The sequence below is a fragment of the Tiliqua scincoides genome, chromosome 14 (assembly GCF_035046505.1).
Source record: "Tiliqua scincoides isolate rTilSci1 chromosome 14, rTilSci1.hap2, whole genome shotgun sequence".
Lineage (NCBI taxonomy): Eukaryota > Metazoa > Chordata > Lepidosauria > Squamata > Scincidae > Tiliqua > Tiliqua scincoides.
This window is the reverse complement of record NC_089834.1, coordinates 13,650,990-13,667,539: the sequence shown is the minus strand read 5'-3', so window position 1 is coordinate 13,667,539 and position 16,550 is coordinate 13,650,990. Positions and strand designations below refer to the sequence as shown.

General features: G+C 48.5%; 2 protein-coding genes across 3 annotated transcripts; one reads left to right on the top strand and one right to left on the bottom strand.

Annotated features, from left to right (window-relative positions):
- Positions 1-393: 393 nt before the first annotated feature.
- CCDC63 (coiled-coil domain containing 63) lies at positions 394-10,130 on the top strand. Its single transcript, XM_066609993.1, has 10 exons — positions 394-512; positions 724-913; positions 1,629-1,748; positions 3,399-3,580; positions 4,139-4,320; positions 4,775-5,022; positions 7,848-7,922; positions 8,273-8,465; positions 8,809-9,006; positions 9,976-10,130. Exons 1-10 carry the CDS (start codon positions 409-411, stop codon positions 10,128-10,130), a joined length of 1,647 nt encoding a protein of 548 aa, XP_066466090.1. The 5' UTR covers positions 394-408.
- A 1,574-nt stretch (positions 10,131-11,704) lies between these two features.
- MYL2 (myosin light chain 2) lies at positions 11,705-15,670 on the bottom strand. Of its 2 annotated transcripts, XM_066609703.1 has the most exons (6): positions 15,572-15,670; positions 14,780-14,855; positions 14,127-14,231; positions 13,415-13,490; positions 12,680-12,728; positions 11,705-11,803 (listed from the first exon to the last, which is right to left on the bottom strand). In XM_066609703.1, the coding sequence occupies exons 1-6, from the start codon at positions 15,605-15,607 to the stop codon at positions 11,705-11,707; spliced, it is 441 nt and encodes a 146-aa protein (XP_066465800.1). In that variant the 5' UTR covers positions 15,608-15,670. The 2 variants fall into 2 exon arrangements, with proteins under 2 accessions (XP_066465800.1, XP_066465801.1); XM_066609704.1 differs by lacking the exon at positions 14,780-14,855 and having other exon boundaries at positions 14,127-14,261; positions 15,568-15,655.
- Positions 15,671-16,550: the final 880 nt, after the last annotated feature.

The following is a 16,550-nucleotide window of genomic DNA, read 5'->3' as shown; positions in this document are numbered from 1 at the left end:
AGGCAAGGAAACAAAAGTTCCCTTACCTTGTGGAGGCCTCCATAACTACCTGCCCATCACTGGTTGCAGTGTACACCCCATTGGCATGGCTACACCAGGGCTGGAAAATTACATACAATTTGGCCCTTAGTCATTACAGGGGAGCTGAGTGCTCATTGCCAATTTGCCGCCCAAAGCAGCCACAGTTGGCTTCATGGATGGGTGGTCCTCCCTCCCGCCAGCCCAGCTGAATTTATTTTGCTGGTGGGGAGTGTACAGCAGTTCCAAGAACTGAAGTCCAGGTCTTCTCAAACACAATCTTTGTCTTTTAATTTTTGTCCCCCTTTCTACAACCTCACTACACAGCGCCGGAGAACATCCCACTCTAGGAGCGACAGTTCAGACTATACCGAAAAGGAAAAAGAGATTATGGCGGAGATTGAGATGCGGAAGCTGCAGCAACAGTTCCGGATCATGGTGGAAAGCCGGAAGTCTTTTGGGGTCAAGACCCATCAGCAGCTGTACCACCAGGAGTAAGTCAGGCAGAGTTTTAAAAAGGCCTGTCTGTGTGAGGCTTTAATTGGAAGCCCTCCGAAAGTTATACTATAATTAGAGATACACAGAGGTATTCTTAGAGGTGTTCTTGCAGTTTTTTCCTGGTCCCTGGCAGTTGATCTCTCTCTCTCTCTCTCTCTCTCTCTCTCTATCTCTCTCTCTCTCTCTCTCTCTCTCTGTTCATCACAGGAAACAAATCCATGCCCTGAAACAAGAACATGATGAGATTAATTTACTCCTGGGTCTCACAACGTCACCCCGAAACCTTTTCATCGATGACCGGAATTGCATGGAACTTAAATTCCTCCTGCAGACTAAAGACGAATATGATGCTCTCATCAGAGCCACCAAAGCCTTGATTGCTGAACTTGATGATAAGGTGAGGGGTGTTAGACATTTGCTAGATAAGTGTCAAGTCTGATTTCCACATTGCCAGAGGACTGATAGTACCTATCCTGGCACCTTACGGCATGTTTGTGACACCCAGCTCTGGTGCTGGAGCTTGGCGCCGGAGCTGCAACTGTGTAGGATTGGGCCCTAAGAGCCCGATCCTATCCAATTTTCCAGGGCTGGTGCAACTATATCAATGGGGCTTGCGCTGCATCTTGCGGTGGGGGGGCAGTCACAGAGGCCTCCTCAAGGTATGGGAGCATTTGTTCCTTTACCTCGGGGCTGCATTGCAGCTGCACTGGAGCTGGAAAGTTGGATAGGATTGGGCCCTAAGTCTCCAAGAAATGTGAGTACAGGGGAACGACATCTAACCCTAAAGTGTTCCAGCTGGCATCCTTAGAATGCAGGATGGTACCCTTGAGTGCAAAGTAAAACCTGGTTTTATTGTCCTGGAGTCTTAACACAGCCTGGGCTGCTTTATTTCATGTTGCTCTGTTTTATTTGTTATTATTAATGTAGATGGCTAATGAACTACATGCCTTTTCGAAACTGTGTTTAATAAGGCTGGGTACACATATGTTTCAATAGCATATTTATCTACCTATAAGCTAAATTTTGCTTATGCCCCCTTTTTAAAAAGAAATTGTTTGAATTCTTATCTGGAGTATAAGGCTACTAATGTCTGTCTCTTTCCGGAAAAAAAGGTAATGGAACTAGAAAAAAAAATTAAAAAGCAAAAGATTTTGATCATAAAACTGAGACAGGAATATGATGGAAAATGGCTACACAGGCAGATCCAGTTGCTGGATAACCGTCTCAATCACGTGAGTGCTGCTTTTCTATTCACCCCCCCCCCTCCACATACAAACAATTCTCTCACACGGAGACACAAACACACGTATTTTTCACCTACTTATTTTACTGAGAACAAAAGTCTGTCTCCTTCTGAGTTGGCAATTAAAAAAAGTGTTAAAAACAAATGCATTATGCAGTTAGAAAGGAGTAAGCCAATTAAAGCTGCTGTAACATAACAGTCTTAAAATCCAGCCTAGAAAAATTCAGCCTAGAAAAGAGACGCCTGAGGGGGGACATGACTGAGAAATACAAAATTATGCAGGGGATGGACAGAGTGGATAGGGAGATGCTCTTTACACTCTCACATCACACCAGAACCAGGGGAACATCCACTAAAATTGAGTGTTGGGAGAGTTAGGACAGACAAGAGAAAATATTTCTTTACTCAGCGTGTGGTTGGTCTGTGGAACTCCTTGCCACAGGATGTGGTGATGGCGTCTAGCTGAACAAGACATGAAGCTGGGGAGACCAGTGTAGTAAAAGTGTGAGACTTATTAGATGGGGGAGATCCAGGTTCCAATCCTTGCTTAGCTATGAAATTAACTGGAATGACCTTGGATCAGACCGTATCTCAGCCTATCTCACAGGGCTGTTGTGAAGATAACATGCAGCCTCAAAGTGCCGGAAGGGCCAAAAAGGAAGCTTTTGACGTGGGGGTTTGTGGATATAACTACCCCTTTGCCTGCGCCTGAAGTACTTCCAAGCGCTGCCACTTGTCTTCTCAATATACTTATATGAAGACCTTTCTCTGATCCATCTTGTAAAAACTCCAACTAGCCCTGGCCTCTGGGACACTACCCTTTAGAAACGCACCACCTGGCCACAGCTGGACACTACCCTTTAGAAACGCACCAAGAATAAAATGTTTTCCAGGTTCTATTGTACACCTTTCTTGTTGATGCCCTTCGTGAGAATGATGCCCTGACTACGGTTTCTTAGGTGCTGCAATTCTAGCCTCTCCACTTCCATACTAGTTGGAGTTATTGAGGCTGTGGATGAAACAGAGACCCTTGTGACAGGATATTTGGCCTTACAGGAATCTCCCGTGGCTCCTCTATCATTGTGTTAATTAAATCTGGAAACCACGGCCTTCCTGGCCACCGTGACGCTACTAATATTACTTCTGACTTTAGTTGTCTGATTTTCCTCAACACTTGAGGCAGAAGTAAAATTGGCCCCTACAAATCTAGAAGAGTCAGTCTCCTTTTGGCTCCAGGAATGGCCTTTGGGAGGGCTGTGGCCCTCCGGGCAGGAGGTCTGGTCTAGAGGGTTGAGCCTCCATTTGCCTGAAGATAACATCCGAAGGTCGCCAGTTCAAGGCCACCGGCACCCTGCGACCTTGAAGCAGCTGACAAGCTGAGCCGAGTTATTCCATCTGCTCTGAGCATGGGAGGATGGAGGCCAGAATGTGAAGCCAGATCAAGAAAGAAGCATCTGAATGTTGTGGTTTCTTGAAAGATAGAAACCTTCTTTCAAATTGTAAAAATCCCTACGGGCATTTAAATTGCCTGCCTATGTAAACCGCCTTGAATAAAGTCCGAGGAGAAATCTGAGGACCAAGAAAGGCGGTATAGAAATACCTGTAAAAAAAATAAAAAATCTACACCTTGTCTGCTTAGGTGACAGTCTACTTTGACACCATCTTGACCACAAATGCCAAGCTCCGTGAAGAGATAGAGAACCTACAGTGCCAGAAGTCTGTTTATGATAACATCTATTCCAGGCTGCATAAGAAACTGGAGCAGCAGAAGAAGATCATGGAAGTTTCTATTGAGCAGTCAACGCAGGCCTATGAGCAAAGGTGAGAAGGTCTGCAGTTTGGAAGCTTGCGATGACCTCTGAACCCAGAAGTGAGTGACCAATGATGTCAACATGTGACGTGTTTCATGTGACTGCCACTCAGTTCCAAGGGTGTTACAGCTAAGGGTGAACTCTGAAGTTCTAAAAGTTCACTCTAAAAGTGACACTTCCCTGCCCAATCCCCTGATATGCAAATTGCTTCTCTTTCCACTTCAGTGTTTCTTTCTTGTAAAATAAGCATATTGAGCTGTTGCTCTTGACCAGGTCTTTGTGCAGCTCTGCTGGCTAGTTGAAAGTTTTCGGTTTGTTTGAACTCCTGATCCTTAGTAACTTGTCTGTCAAATTGTACTGGCCTATGCAGGGCATCCCAAGGTGTGGCTCATAGGGTGGGGTAAAATGATTGGACCTGCCACCAATTTTGCACATGGCTCTAGCTGCAGAAACAGAGATCCTGTGAGCTTCAAGTCTGGTGGAAGCCATACATGGATTCCCTTGCATTGTTTCTGGTGATGCTCTGCCCTCTTAGAGGGCTCAGCCTGTGATTTCCATCTGCACATAGGGTGGAAGCCCTCGCCAGGATTTCTGCCATGAAGGAACGCCGTTGCAAAGACATTGCGCAGTTTAACATTGAGTTCCGGGAGCTGGAGCGCATCTACAATCACGAGACCAAACTGAAGGCCTTTATGTTGATCAAACTGGTGGACCGATCGGAGTTTGAGGAGCAAGCTAAAAAGGAGGAAGGTATTGGAACTGAATGAACAGAACTGGAGGTAGGGGTGGGAATGGAGCATGGGTGGAGGTGCCCAAGAATTCTGCCCTAAAACATACCTTTGATCAGGGCTGGCCCATCCATGCGCCTGATTGGGGTAGTTACCTAAGGTGTGGTTACCTAGCTTGACGGGGGGGGGGGAATTCTCCCACCTCTCTCCATGTCCTACTCTCTGATTTTAAAAGGAAGAGGGAAACAAGAGAAATAGACAATGTGCCCCTGGAGCTACCCATCACTTGCAAAGTAGGGCAAGGCACACACATGCATTAAAGCTGTCTGCATACAGTTCTTTGTTGGATGGATTGGGGGATGGATTGGGGGATGTTCAGCTAAAAAAAACCAGTATTTACATTTGCAAAAATAGGTTAGATCACAGTGCCCTGTGTCTGAACTGTGAGCCTCGCCCCCCTCTTCAATTTCTTGCAGCTCTGAAGGCCAGGCGGCGTGCGAAGAGCAAAGGGGAGAGCTTTGAGAGCTACGAAGTCGCCTACATGCGCCTGCTAAAGCTGACGGAGAATGGTGACATTAACCAGCTGGTGGAGGATTTCGTTGAGAAGGAAGAGAAGAATTTTGCCTACTTCAGCTACGTCACTGAACTAAACAATGATATGGAGAGACTGCAGAAGAGGATCGAGGACATCCAGGTTCGTTCCTCCCCTGCTCCTTCTGCCGGAGTGCGTTTCCCTTGCACCCAAGCGCTTCTGCCATCTTGCAGCTCTTCTTGCCCACACTAGTCCTTCGGCTTATATAGCTGGGACTGTGTATTTTTGAATAAAATATCACCATTGACTTGAAAAATCCCCAAATTGTGCCACTACAGAAAAAATATCTTTTTGTTGCCACCATGTGGCCAAAAGAGATATTGCAAGATATTTTGGGTCCAATTACTTACAATCCCTGTCATTTAGGTAGGGATGGGCTAACCCAGGGGTGGCAACCTTAAACATTCAAAGAGCCATTTGGACCCGTTTTCCGGAGAAAAGAAAACCTCGGGAGCCAAAAAGCCTCTTGACATCTAAAATGAAGATAACACTGCATTTAGTGTGTTAAAATCAATGGGATTTCATTTGACTCCAAAGTGGAGTCAGGGGAGGGGAAAAAACCCAACAGATGCTGCTTTGCGCTGAATCGAAGCAATGGGAAGACTTATGCAGGCTTACTCAGAAGTAAGCGCCTCTCTGATTTCCATGGGGCTTCCTCCTTAGTTAGTGTGTGTAGTATTAGGATCGCATCCTCCACCCTCAGACTTCTTTTGGGAAGTCTGCCCTGTCGGTTTCAGAGGGACTGACTTCCATGCTCAGGCGCACTGACCAGGAGAGAAATCTCACGAAGGCCAGAGGGGCTGATTACGGAGTCGGCTCCCAATCCTAAGCATGCCTACTCAGAAGTAAGTCCCATTCAGTTCAATGGGGTTTACTCCCAGGAAAGTGTGCACTCCCTGCAGGCGCACTCCAGGGAGCTCAAGGGTCGGTCACCCCATCTCTTCTGCAGTGGGGGGGGCAACATTAAGGCAAAGGGCGTAATGAAGCCTGCCAGACTCAGAGGGATGGAGCCGAAGGATCTCCCTGCCTGCTCTGTGCCGGGGGGGGGGGGGGGAATGGCACCAGGGTGAGAAGAGCCCAGCCTGGGCGCAGGGGAGGCACATGCGCAACTCGGGCTGAGCACTCCAAGTTGTGGGGAGGGGTTGGAGGAAGCTTCGGAGCGCAGCTTATCTGCCTCAGAAATGCCTTTGTATTTTTACATAGTAATTAGTTTAGCAAAGGGGGTGACAGAGAGGTGCTCTGTCACCCTCTTTGCCACTTTCACCTGCCCTTCCCCGCTGACCCCATGCACCACCAGCTCTCCCTGCCCGGCCACAGGGGTCCCTGCAAAGCACCCCCCATGCCTGCCACCAGTGGCCCTGTCCCGTGGTTCAGCCCTCTGCCACTGCAGGGAGAAGGAAGGGCGCAGGGAAGAAGTGTCCAGCTGCCCCCCGTGCCTGCTCGCAGTGGGGTGTGGAGAGCAGGTGCGGGAGAGTGCTGCTGCCCCTTTCTTTGATGCCCTTCCCCGCTGAGCCGCACCAGCACTGCCAGCTCTCCCTGCCCAGCCACAGGGGTCCCTGCAAAGCGCCCCCCACGCCCGCCACCAGCGGCCCTGTCCCGCAGCGCCTGCTCACACTGGGGCGCGGAGAACAGGTGCGGGAGAGCGCCGCTACCCCTGCCTGCCGAAGGAGCTGCTGTGGGCGAGGGCGGCGCCCCGACCCCGCACTCACCAGCAGCCAGCGCCCGCAGCACATTGCGCCCGAGAGAGGCGCCCTCGGGGCTGGGCTGGCTTGGCGGCGGCCATGGGGAAGGCGCCCCACTTCCAGCCCCCACTTGGGAGCTGCAGCAGACCACTGAAAGAGCCACATGCGGCTCTAAAAACACAGGTTGCAGACCCCAGGGCTAACCCTTTGATTTCACATGGAACATGTTTTAATGGGCCTGGACATTTCTCTGCCAAATCCATCCCCAGAACTCTAGATTGTGTTCTACTGGAGCAGGTACCAAGTCTTTTTCATACCTGTGCAGAGGCTCTTTGAAACACCACCAAACTAATATACTGCAATGTCTTGTTTGGATGTGTAGTCAAGCCTAGAGTAGTCAGGAAATCTCAGGATCTGAACCACAAGAGTTCAGTAAACCTTAGTTCCAGTCTGTGAACAGATGACCCCTAACTGGAATTCCATGATTCGACCCAGATTCCAAACTCAGAGCCGAATCCTATCAAACTTTCCAGCACTGATGTAGCTGTGCAAATGGGGCATCTACTGCATTCTGCAGTGTCAATGGGGGGGGGACGGACCACTGAGGCCTCCTCAAAGTAAGGGAAATTTTACTCACTTATCTTAGGGCTGCATTGCCGCTGCATCGACACTGGAACGTTGGATAGGATTGGGCCCTTAGTCTTTGCTGCTGTTGTCTGGTGTTCAGAATGTGAGCCATCATTTTAGAAGAGGTATTCCTTCCTGTGTGAATTTAATAACTTCATATAAAAAGCTGCCCAGTTAATCAGAGGTACCATTTTAGTCCACTATGATATTTTCAATGGATTAACCAACTAAACATTTAGTCCATAGGATCTGTGCAACCTACAGTGCCACGGGATGTGGCACCACAGGATATGGTGATGGCATCTGGCCTGGATGCCTTTAAAAGGGAATTGGACAAGTTTCTGGAGGAAAAATCCATTACAGGTTACAAGCCATGATGTGTATGTGCAACCTTCTGATTTTAGAAATGGGCTATGTCAGAAGGCTAGGTGCAGGGGAGGGCACCAGAATGAGGTCTCTTTTTATCTGGTGTGTTCTTATGTTCTTATGTACAGTGGATGTTCAGCTTGGATCCCATAGCATTATAATGTATAATGTCCTGCAAAGGATCATGATCTGAGACACCTAAGACCAGGATAGGTGAATGAATGATTCACAGTTGCTTGGCTAAAATCAACCTTCCACTTTGGGTGCTTCTGTTTCCTGCAGAATGAAATCAGTCAACTGAAATCTCAGCAGAAGAAGGCAGAAGATATTCAGCATGGCCACCTGAAGGAACTTGAGGTACAAGGGGACTATCTCAGTTGCAGTTTGGCAAAGGTGGAGGTGGAGATTCCTAGATTCTGGTTGCAGTCAATGGCTGTCGTTCATTGATAATTTCCATGCTTTGCCTGCTGAAAGACACCTGAAGAGCTGTTATCAGTTAGACAGTTCTGGGCTAGACGGTATGGTGATAGAAGGCCGATCTGAATGATTTTTCTGACTCAACTGGGGATGCTGGAAAGATTTACTCCCAGCATCAGAAAGCAGACTGTGTGCGATGATGCAAGTGTGATGGGGCTGCCTTCAGTTCTTCCACTGCACTGTACTCTGTGCAATATGCAAAGCCCTGATGCCTCTTGTCTGGCCCACAGGATAAACTTCAGAAGACCACTGAAGAGGCTAACCTGAATGAGTACAAGCTGAAGGAGAGCAACAAGATTCTTGACCAGCTGAAACAAGCAGTGGACTTCCTCTTCAAGCAAACTGGTTGCGATGCCACCAAAATCATGGAGCACCTGGGCGAGACTGGGGAGATCACAGACCAGAACCTGATGCAGTACTTCAGTGAGTGTCTTGGAAGGTTGAGTGAATTGCTGAGAAAATGCTGCCCCCTAATGGCTGCCAAAATGTTTTCACCTTGTGCTGTTGTGAGCCATGAGAAGGGAAAGAGTAATAGCAGAACATCCTGCTGACTGCTGGTTCCTTGGAATTTGCCACCCGAGCTTGTCCGTCCCTTCTCATGACTGGGCTGCCTCTGGCTTCAGTGCCGTTCTACAAGCTGCTCATCTGTTCCCAGAATTCTGTCTGCCAGTGAGAGTAAATGCTCCTGGCCTGCCAATTTCTTTGGGCAAGGAAGGGGAGAGAGAGATGCTTTCCTAACACTGTCCTCATTTTCTCCTCCCATTAGGTATTTTAGAGAAGAAGAGCAATGACCTTCTGTTGATAGAATCCTTCTTGCGCTACAAGGAGGTGGAGGGAGAGCTGGACTCTGTACCTCTCTTGAACCCGTTTTTGGGTGGTTCTGCCTTCCTGAAGAAGCTGGAGCCCATTAAAATCACCCCACCAACCCTCACTGCCGATCCTTTTGCGGACGTTTTAGAGCCTTGTAAGTAACTGCAGTGGCCAGTGGCGTAGCTAGAGGGGGTGCAAAGCACTAAGTTTTGCAGACAGCCACACCTGCACTGTGCAAGGGGCCCCTCCCCTTCATAGCCATTATAGACAGGGGGAGCAAAACAGAGGTGTACGCGACCGGCAGCGGACGGGCCATTGTGAGCGAGGCAAAAGAGGGAGGGGAGGAAGGTCGTCTGTAGCCAGCATGAATGAACCTGAAGGGAGTAGGGAGTAGGGATTCTGACCCACTCTGGCCTCTTGCTGTGCAGAGACAGAGGTGTTGTTGGCTGGTGTGGCTCCTGCTCTCCCTGCAGGTCTGTCCTTTGGCCAGAGCTGAGAGGGGGAACTCAAGCTGGGTCCCCACCTAACATCCCTCAGGCCATTGGTTCCAGCAAATTGGGAACTGGGGATCAACTGGAATTATTTTGAAAACTAGTGCAATTAATTGGGGAGAGGGGCAGGATTTAAGACATCCCATACAACCCAGCAGGAAATGACTCTACTGAGCATGATCCTCTCTGCAGACTTGTTAGCTGCAGGCTGGTCTTCAGGCTGCAGGCTTGTCTGCACGCTGGCCAGCTGGCCTATCCAGGAAACTGGCTGAGGCCACAGGCTTCCAGAGGTCTTTCCTGGGTTGCGCCAGCCTGGAGACCCACTCTATTGGCCTTCGCAGTTCTCAGAATCACCTGCAGAAACCTTGGGAAGCTACTTCCAGTTTTTGGAGTTAACTTCTGGTTTGACCGGAAAAAGGTTCCGGAGGCTTCTGCGGGCCATTCTGAGGCTTGTGGAGGCCAACAGAGTGAGTCATCAGTGTGGTGCAACCCAGGAGAGGCCTCCATAGGGTCCTGATAAATAACTGTGCGAGCTTCAGGAGTGGACCCCAGCAGCCACTACATTCCTTATCCACAGGCAAGGGGCAGGGTTTGGCAGAGCTCTGCTAAAATTCTTGTGTCTTTTCTGACAGTGGATGGGCCGTTGGACCACACTGTGTTGCGCAACATGGTGCTGGAGAACCTGGAGAGGGAGAAATCCGTACGGAGCAGCTCTGCGGAAAGGGTCGCACCGTCTTCCAGTAGAGAAAAGAAAAAGTCCGTGCAGCTTCTCTCGGGGCTGAAATGAAACTGCACCTGGGGTGGAGCATGTGGAGTTTTTAACCTTCTTCCTGATGTTTTTTTTTTTTTTTGTATCAAAAGGGTTATAATGGTTCCAAAAATGGACTACCTTTGCATAGCATAAAGAATGTCTCGTGACAAACAGTTTTGCTCCCTTGTGTTTACACAGTTGACCGACTCTGGAAGGACGTGAACATCTTTTGCAGTGTGTGTACATGTACCATGTTCTACCAGCCAGTGGTAGAGGGGGTTTGGTGGGGGGGGCAGGCCGCACCAGGTGACACCCTTGGGGGTGGTGGTGACACAACTAGAGGTCAAAATGTTCAAAACTTTGGACTTTAGGAATAATTCCACCATGTTATAGACCAGTGTTTCTCAACCAGTGGTTGTACTTATACTACTGGCGGTACTTCAGGTTGCATTTGGTGGTACTCGCGGGACCCCCAGACCCTGGTATCTGGCAGCAATGCAAATAGACAAGAAGTGGTAGGAGGCTTGGTTTGGCGGGCAGAGCTTCAGTGTGCACTTCTTGTGCAATCGAAAAAGCCCTTCCATCTGCCCTGAGCCTCTTCCCAGTGTTTGTTGCATTGCTCAATCTGGATGTATTGAGGCTAGTGACCATAACCACGTCTTGTGGCAGCGAACTGTGGTCTGGAGCAGGGTGCCCCCATTTCTGAGAAGCCTCTAGACCAGTGGTTCTCAAACTGGTGGGTCGCGACCCACCAGCTTGTGTAAAGATGCCCCGTTCCCTTTATGGGACGGAGGCAGGGGGAAAGCAGCAAAGCGATCCCCAGGATTGCACCCCCGCGGGGGGGGGGGCTATTTCTTCACAAACCACAAGTGCTCCCAGGGTCCAGGGGATGCAGGGAGCCCAGCTCAGTTCATGGAAATTCCACTTCCAGTTTGATCGCGCTTGGAACTTTCACTGTTTAAAAGCTGCGGAGAGTCCTGCAAGCGCTGGGCTGGGCTCCCCGCATCCCCTGGACCCTGGGAGCACTCATGGTTTGTGAATAAATAGCCCCCCCTCTCCCTGCAGGGGCGTGATCCTGGGAATCGCTTTGCTGCCCCCGACCCTGCAAAGACTTACCCTGGGAGTAAATCTCCTGGGAAGTTTAAGAACCACTGCTCTAGGCTAGTCCCAACTGTAAATAAATTTACACACATGACACCGAATGAGTCACTGCAGCTTCTTCTGTTTACCACTGCCAACTCCCAGCTCTCCCTTGTGCCAGTTTATAAATTGTAAGCCTGACAGGGCAGGGATCTGTCACCTTTACTCCATATGAAGTGCTGTGTACCTGGATGGCACTACACCAATAATCATTCAAAAAGGAACGCAGGGATTTTCTCTTTGCAAACAGATGCATTTTAGTAAAGATAAAATTTTAGAAAAGTCGTTGCTCCAGGTACAGTTGAGTTCCCTCTGTGAAGAAGATGGACCAGGATGACATGTCATCCAGGGCCCGCAGGTGCACATTACCAGCCAACATGAATGAAGAAGACGGGCGAAAAGGGGGTGGAGGTAAGAGCTCCACTGTGAAGCACCACTGCCACTCCTTCTCAACCCATGCTCCCAGCCCCTTAATCCTTCTCCTCTCCATGTGTGATGATGTGGACGAGATTCTTGTAGTCCAGGTTGCCGGTCACATCTGGAGGGAAAGCTGCGAACATTTGGTCAATCTGTAATGGGGGGGGGGGGGGAGATGTCTGTTGAGTTTTGTCATGTTGCGATGATTACTGCTCTGCAGCCCTAATTGGTGCAACTGACACCCTGACAGCACAATACATGTCTACTCAGAAGTCAGTCCCTTTGAGTTCAGTGGGACTCCCTCCCAGGTAAGCAGGACTGCAACCTTGATCAATTCAAACTTCCAGACGGTCAGTTTGTTGTTTCTTATGATGTCGTGATTCTGATGTGTAATTTTAAAAAATGAAAACATTGAACTTAAGCGCATTGTCTTAGTGAATGGTGTATAGCAGTGATTCCTAAACTGTGGGTCAGGACCCACCAGTGGGTAGCGACCCAGTTTTTGATGGGTTGTGAAACTGACAAGGAAAGTACTCAGCTGACAAGTATTCAGCCCTATGGAAACCGAGCAGCATGTACACAACTCACAAGTAGGCAAACGTGCCTTGGCCCCTATGGAAGGCCTGGCAAACTATACAAACAAAGCATTTCATTAAAACTAGGTCAGTCCCAACAGAGTGTCATTTTAAAAAATGGGTCCAGATGCTAAAGTTTGGGAAGCATTCAGTGGCATCACTGGGGTTTGCAGCCACTGTGTGGGAGGCCAGTGTGTCACCCCATGATGGACTTCCTCCCACACAGTGGGCGGGACAATGCTCTGGGTGGGGGGCATGGTGTCGCACCATTGTCCTGCCCCCTGCTGGCTATTTGGCTATAACTTTGATAGAATAGAGATATTTCAGTGTGGTCTGAAACCACTGATGTACAATATTAGACTGCAACTTATCTAGCATATTCCCCAGGGAGAAGAGAGGCAATGACCATTAACCCAATTTTGTATCTGTAGTGTCAATACAGGTTCCTCTTACCTCCTCTTGTGAGAACCGTTCTCCTTGCGTCATCAACATTTCTTTAATGCTGCAGACAAAGCGAAGGGGAGGGGGATGAAAAGAGAAATCTCCTTGAATATTTCTGCCTTCTCCCATCTCTTAGTACTGGGCACTTCAGGAGAAGTGGAAACAAGGACTTTTTCATTCTGTTATTTAAAGGTACGGGGAACAAACTGTGCTGCCTCTTTGCATTGAAAGGCAGGCATGGGGGAAAAGAATTCCATTAAGATAATAATCATATATAACAGAGGTGGCCAAACTTGCTTAACACAAGAACCGCTTATGATAAACTTCAGATGTTTTGAGAGCCTCAGTATTTAAGAAGCATTTAAATTCTTAAATATATTTACTCACTATGAACTTTAAACTTGTGTTTTAATCCAGTGGACTCTCAGTTTATACCCAGTAAATAATGATAAAGCTTGAAAAAGTTTTAATTTACATTTTATATTAACTGATGCAGAAAGGAGTTCAGCCAACACATTTCTGTGAGTTGCACGTTATATTTGGAACAGACGTACGTGATTCACGAGCCAGGGTTTGGCCACCTCTGATGTAAAATAATGATCTCCAGTGCCCATGTAACACCACTGATGGCTACTATATGCAGATGTTACCTTTGGGAGTTAGGCAGATGGGGAGGGAGGTGTTCCTCGGACTGTTTTCTACTTGGGGATAGCCTGCTGTTGTATCTCCAAAATAGAGTCCACTTACTAGTTTGCCTTCAGGCCTTTGCTCTCTGGGTCAAATACTTTGAATGCGTTCAGAATAGTCTCCTCTGGATCAGCACCTAAAAGTCAGAGAAAAACCCTGGAAAATTAAGACTTGTGGAGTGTTGCTCCTGGAATTTCTTATGCTTTGGGAGAAGCTCGGAAATATAAACCTCCTTCTGTGGACTATTCCAGAATAATCTGCCATGATGCTCCTGGTCGGAGCAGTCTGCCCATGATATGGTCTAAGGTGTTTGTCTCAAGTAGTGGTCTACTGGAACGAGGCAGACGTGGACGTGGACACCACTATCCATGTCTGCCTTGTCCACTACTATTGCCACTGCAGCTGATCCTTCCAAATTGAAAAGATGGATAGGATAGGAACAGAGTGGAAGAGATAGTGGAGGCAAGGAGAGTGCTGGATGCTAGAGCGTCTCCTGGAAGACACTCTAGGCCTCTCCTTCCCACTCCATCCTCTTCAAATGCAGTCAGCGCAGAAAGAGGATAGGGTAGATTGTTGGTGCTCCCAATTTAGGTGGTAGTAGCTGACGACAATAATGAGGAGGAAGGCAGCAAATGAGGCACTGGAAGGCAAGGGCAGCTTTTGATATCCCTTCTCAGGCGCTGAAAGGTCTCAGGCCACTGTTGGCTTCTTTCCAGAAGCTGCTTGTCACTCATTCATGCAGTCTTGCCCTTTCTCTCCTCGCAAGTCTCACCTTTAAGTTTTTCTCCAAACATGGTCAAAAACACAGTGAAATTAATTGCTCCAGGAGCTTCTTTGATCATGTCATCAAGTTCTTCATTTTTGACATTCAGACGTCCTAGAAATGGAGAAAAATCAATGTTGTCAACTATCCTTAGGAAGTCGGCGTGCCTACAGTGGTGACAACAGGCCTGCACATCTGGAAGCCCACCAAACCAATGGCAAACTACTGGCCACATCTGGTGGCCCACAGAGGGCTGGAGAAACCTCCTGCTTTTGTGGTTGGCTGGGACATCAAAAACAGGATTCTTTTTGTCTTGATGGGTCACAACTTCTGCAAGTCAGAAAGGATCACATAAATGGCTGAACTTCCCAACAGCCCAGGTCTTCGCACCTCAAATGAATCAGATGCCTACATTTCTGATCTTCAGATTTTTGGGGGTTGGGTGGGTGGGAGTTGCATTCTGAGTTTCAATTTGCTTTTGTTTGCTTTCTGCAGTGTGCTGGGGATATTCGGACCCTGAAAAGAATTTGAACACAGAACGGGGCACAGAATGACAACAGATATTTTTGCAGTCAACTTCTTATTTAGGAAACATTTGTCCCAACTCCAGTGAGCAACCTTTAGACACTTTCCAAGGATTCTTCCACTCTTCCTATGCATACCTAATGCAGCAAATGTGTCTCTCAGGTCTGCTTTGTCAATGAAACCGTCACGGTTCTGATCCATGATGGTGAACGCCTAAAGGGGGGGGAACAGGATGCAATCAGGGTGGGCACAACCTCTGTCCCACTGTAACCACCCCTAACAACGTGTAACTAATAATAACAAAAACTGAAATTAATATATATTCTTCCCCAGTTTTACCCCCGGTTCCATTTTCTTCCCCATCCCACGTTTTCCCTGTGACAGGTTGATACCTGGCAACGCTTTGGGGCAGAGGCCCAGCCTCTTATACCCATAAGTATGGTTCACAATGAACACACTTGCTGCTGCTGGCATACGTTTAATCTGCTGTTCTCCTTCAGAGTGAAAACATCAGTGGTAGTTTGGTGCTCCAAAACTGTGGAACGGGCTTCTGAGCCCCACAGCCTGAGAATATCGGCTTTCATTTTTAAAGAAGTGGTATAAATGTCCTCTGTGTTGCATGTTGCACCTGGCCTGACTCCTGTGTTCCAGCGCTGAATCTCCAGCATTGTTAACAGTGTCCAGGACTGAGCCCAGGCTTCAGATTAAGCCCCAATAAAGCCCCTTTTAATTGGCTTCCAGAAGCCTTAATCTCCGAGAATGTGGAATGCTCCCAGCCTTGGGATACACTGGTGTGTTAAAAAAAGAACGGGCCCAGCATTCTCTCAATGCCCCGGCTCCTCTCCTCCCCCCCCCGGGGGCTGTTTCCATTTGCAGCCCATCCACACCACAGGTGGCTTTTGTTGGCTTTCTGGACTCTGTCAACATACCTCTTTGAACTCCTGGATCTGTGCCTGTTCAAACATAGAGAAGACATTGGAGTTGGCCCCCTCGGCCCTCTTCTTAGCTTTCTTGGGTGCCTTTGGGGGATTCAACCACAGCACAGTTGCTCACCGATGACAGGATATCAACAAAACACCACATAAGAAGCTGCCTTATATCGCCTTGGACGGCTGGACCAGTTTGCCCGGAAATGACCAGTTTTGCAAAAAGCAGTTTGGGGGCAAAACACCTGCTTGGGGAACAAAAAGGGAGGAAGCGTATACCCCCCGCTCCCCGTTCCGTTGTTCCCATCTGCACCAGGATTCCCCTTTCGCTAAGCCCCAAGCAATGGATTCAGAGATAGTTCAAGTTGCATCTCCTTTGGCCTCGGTAAACTTGCACCCGAAGAAAACTAAAAGACCCCACTGCTTGGTTCGAAGGAGTCACCCGCTTAAGATAGCCGGTTTCCATCATGGAAACCTGATGGGGCAGTAACAGACTGGAAGCAAAATAGCCAGACATTGTGTGCCCCGAACCTGCAGCCCTTTCAGATTAAAATGGCCTCCCACCAGTTCGTCAATTAAGCCTCTATTAGTTGAGCTGAACACTTGCAACCTTAAGATTCCCCTTGCATGTTCTGAGCCACGGAAGTTGGTCCATGGCTAAGATACACCTTCTATTTGACTCTTATCCTTTGGAGGTTTAACACCTGTCCAAGAGGCACACCCTCAGGTGCCATCATTTCGGAGCTCTTTCTAGCTTGGTTTCTGCCCTGCGCAACCCGAGCCCCGACATTCTCTCTGCTCCCCTTACTCACCATTGTCAAGACAGTCTTGTTCGGCCCACAGTGTCAGAGCACAAGGAATCCAGCAGCTGGTGCCCCTGGAGCTCCGACTGCAGAGACAATAAATACAGCCCGCCCTGGATTAAAAATAAACCCATGTCCACTTTTGGCTGTAATAGGTGAGTTAGCCCTCCCCCTCCTCT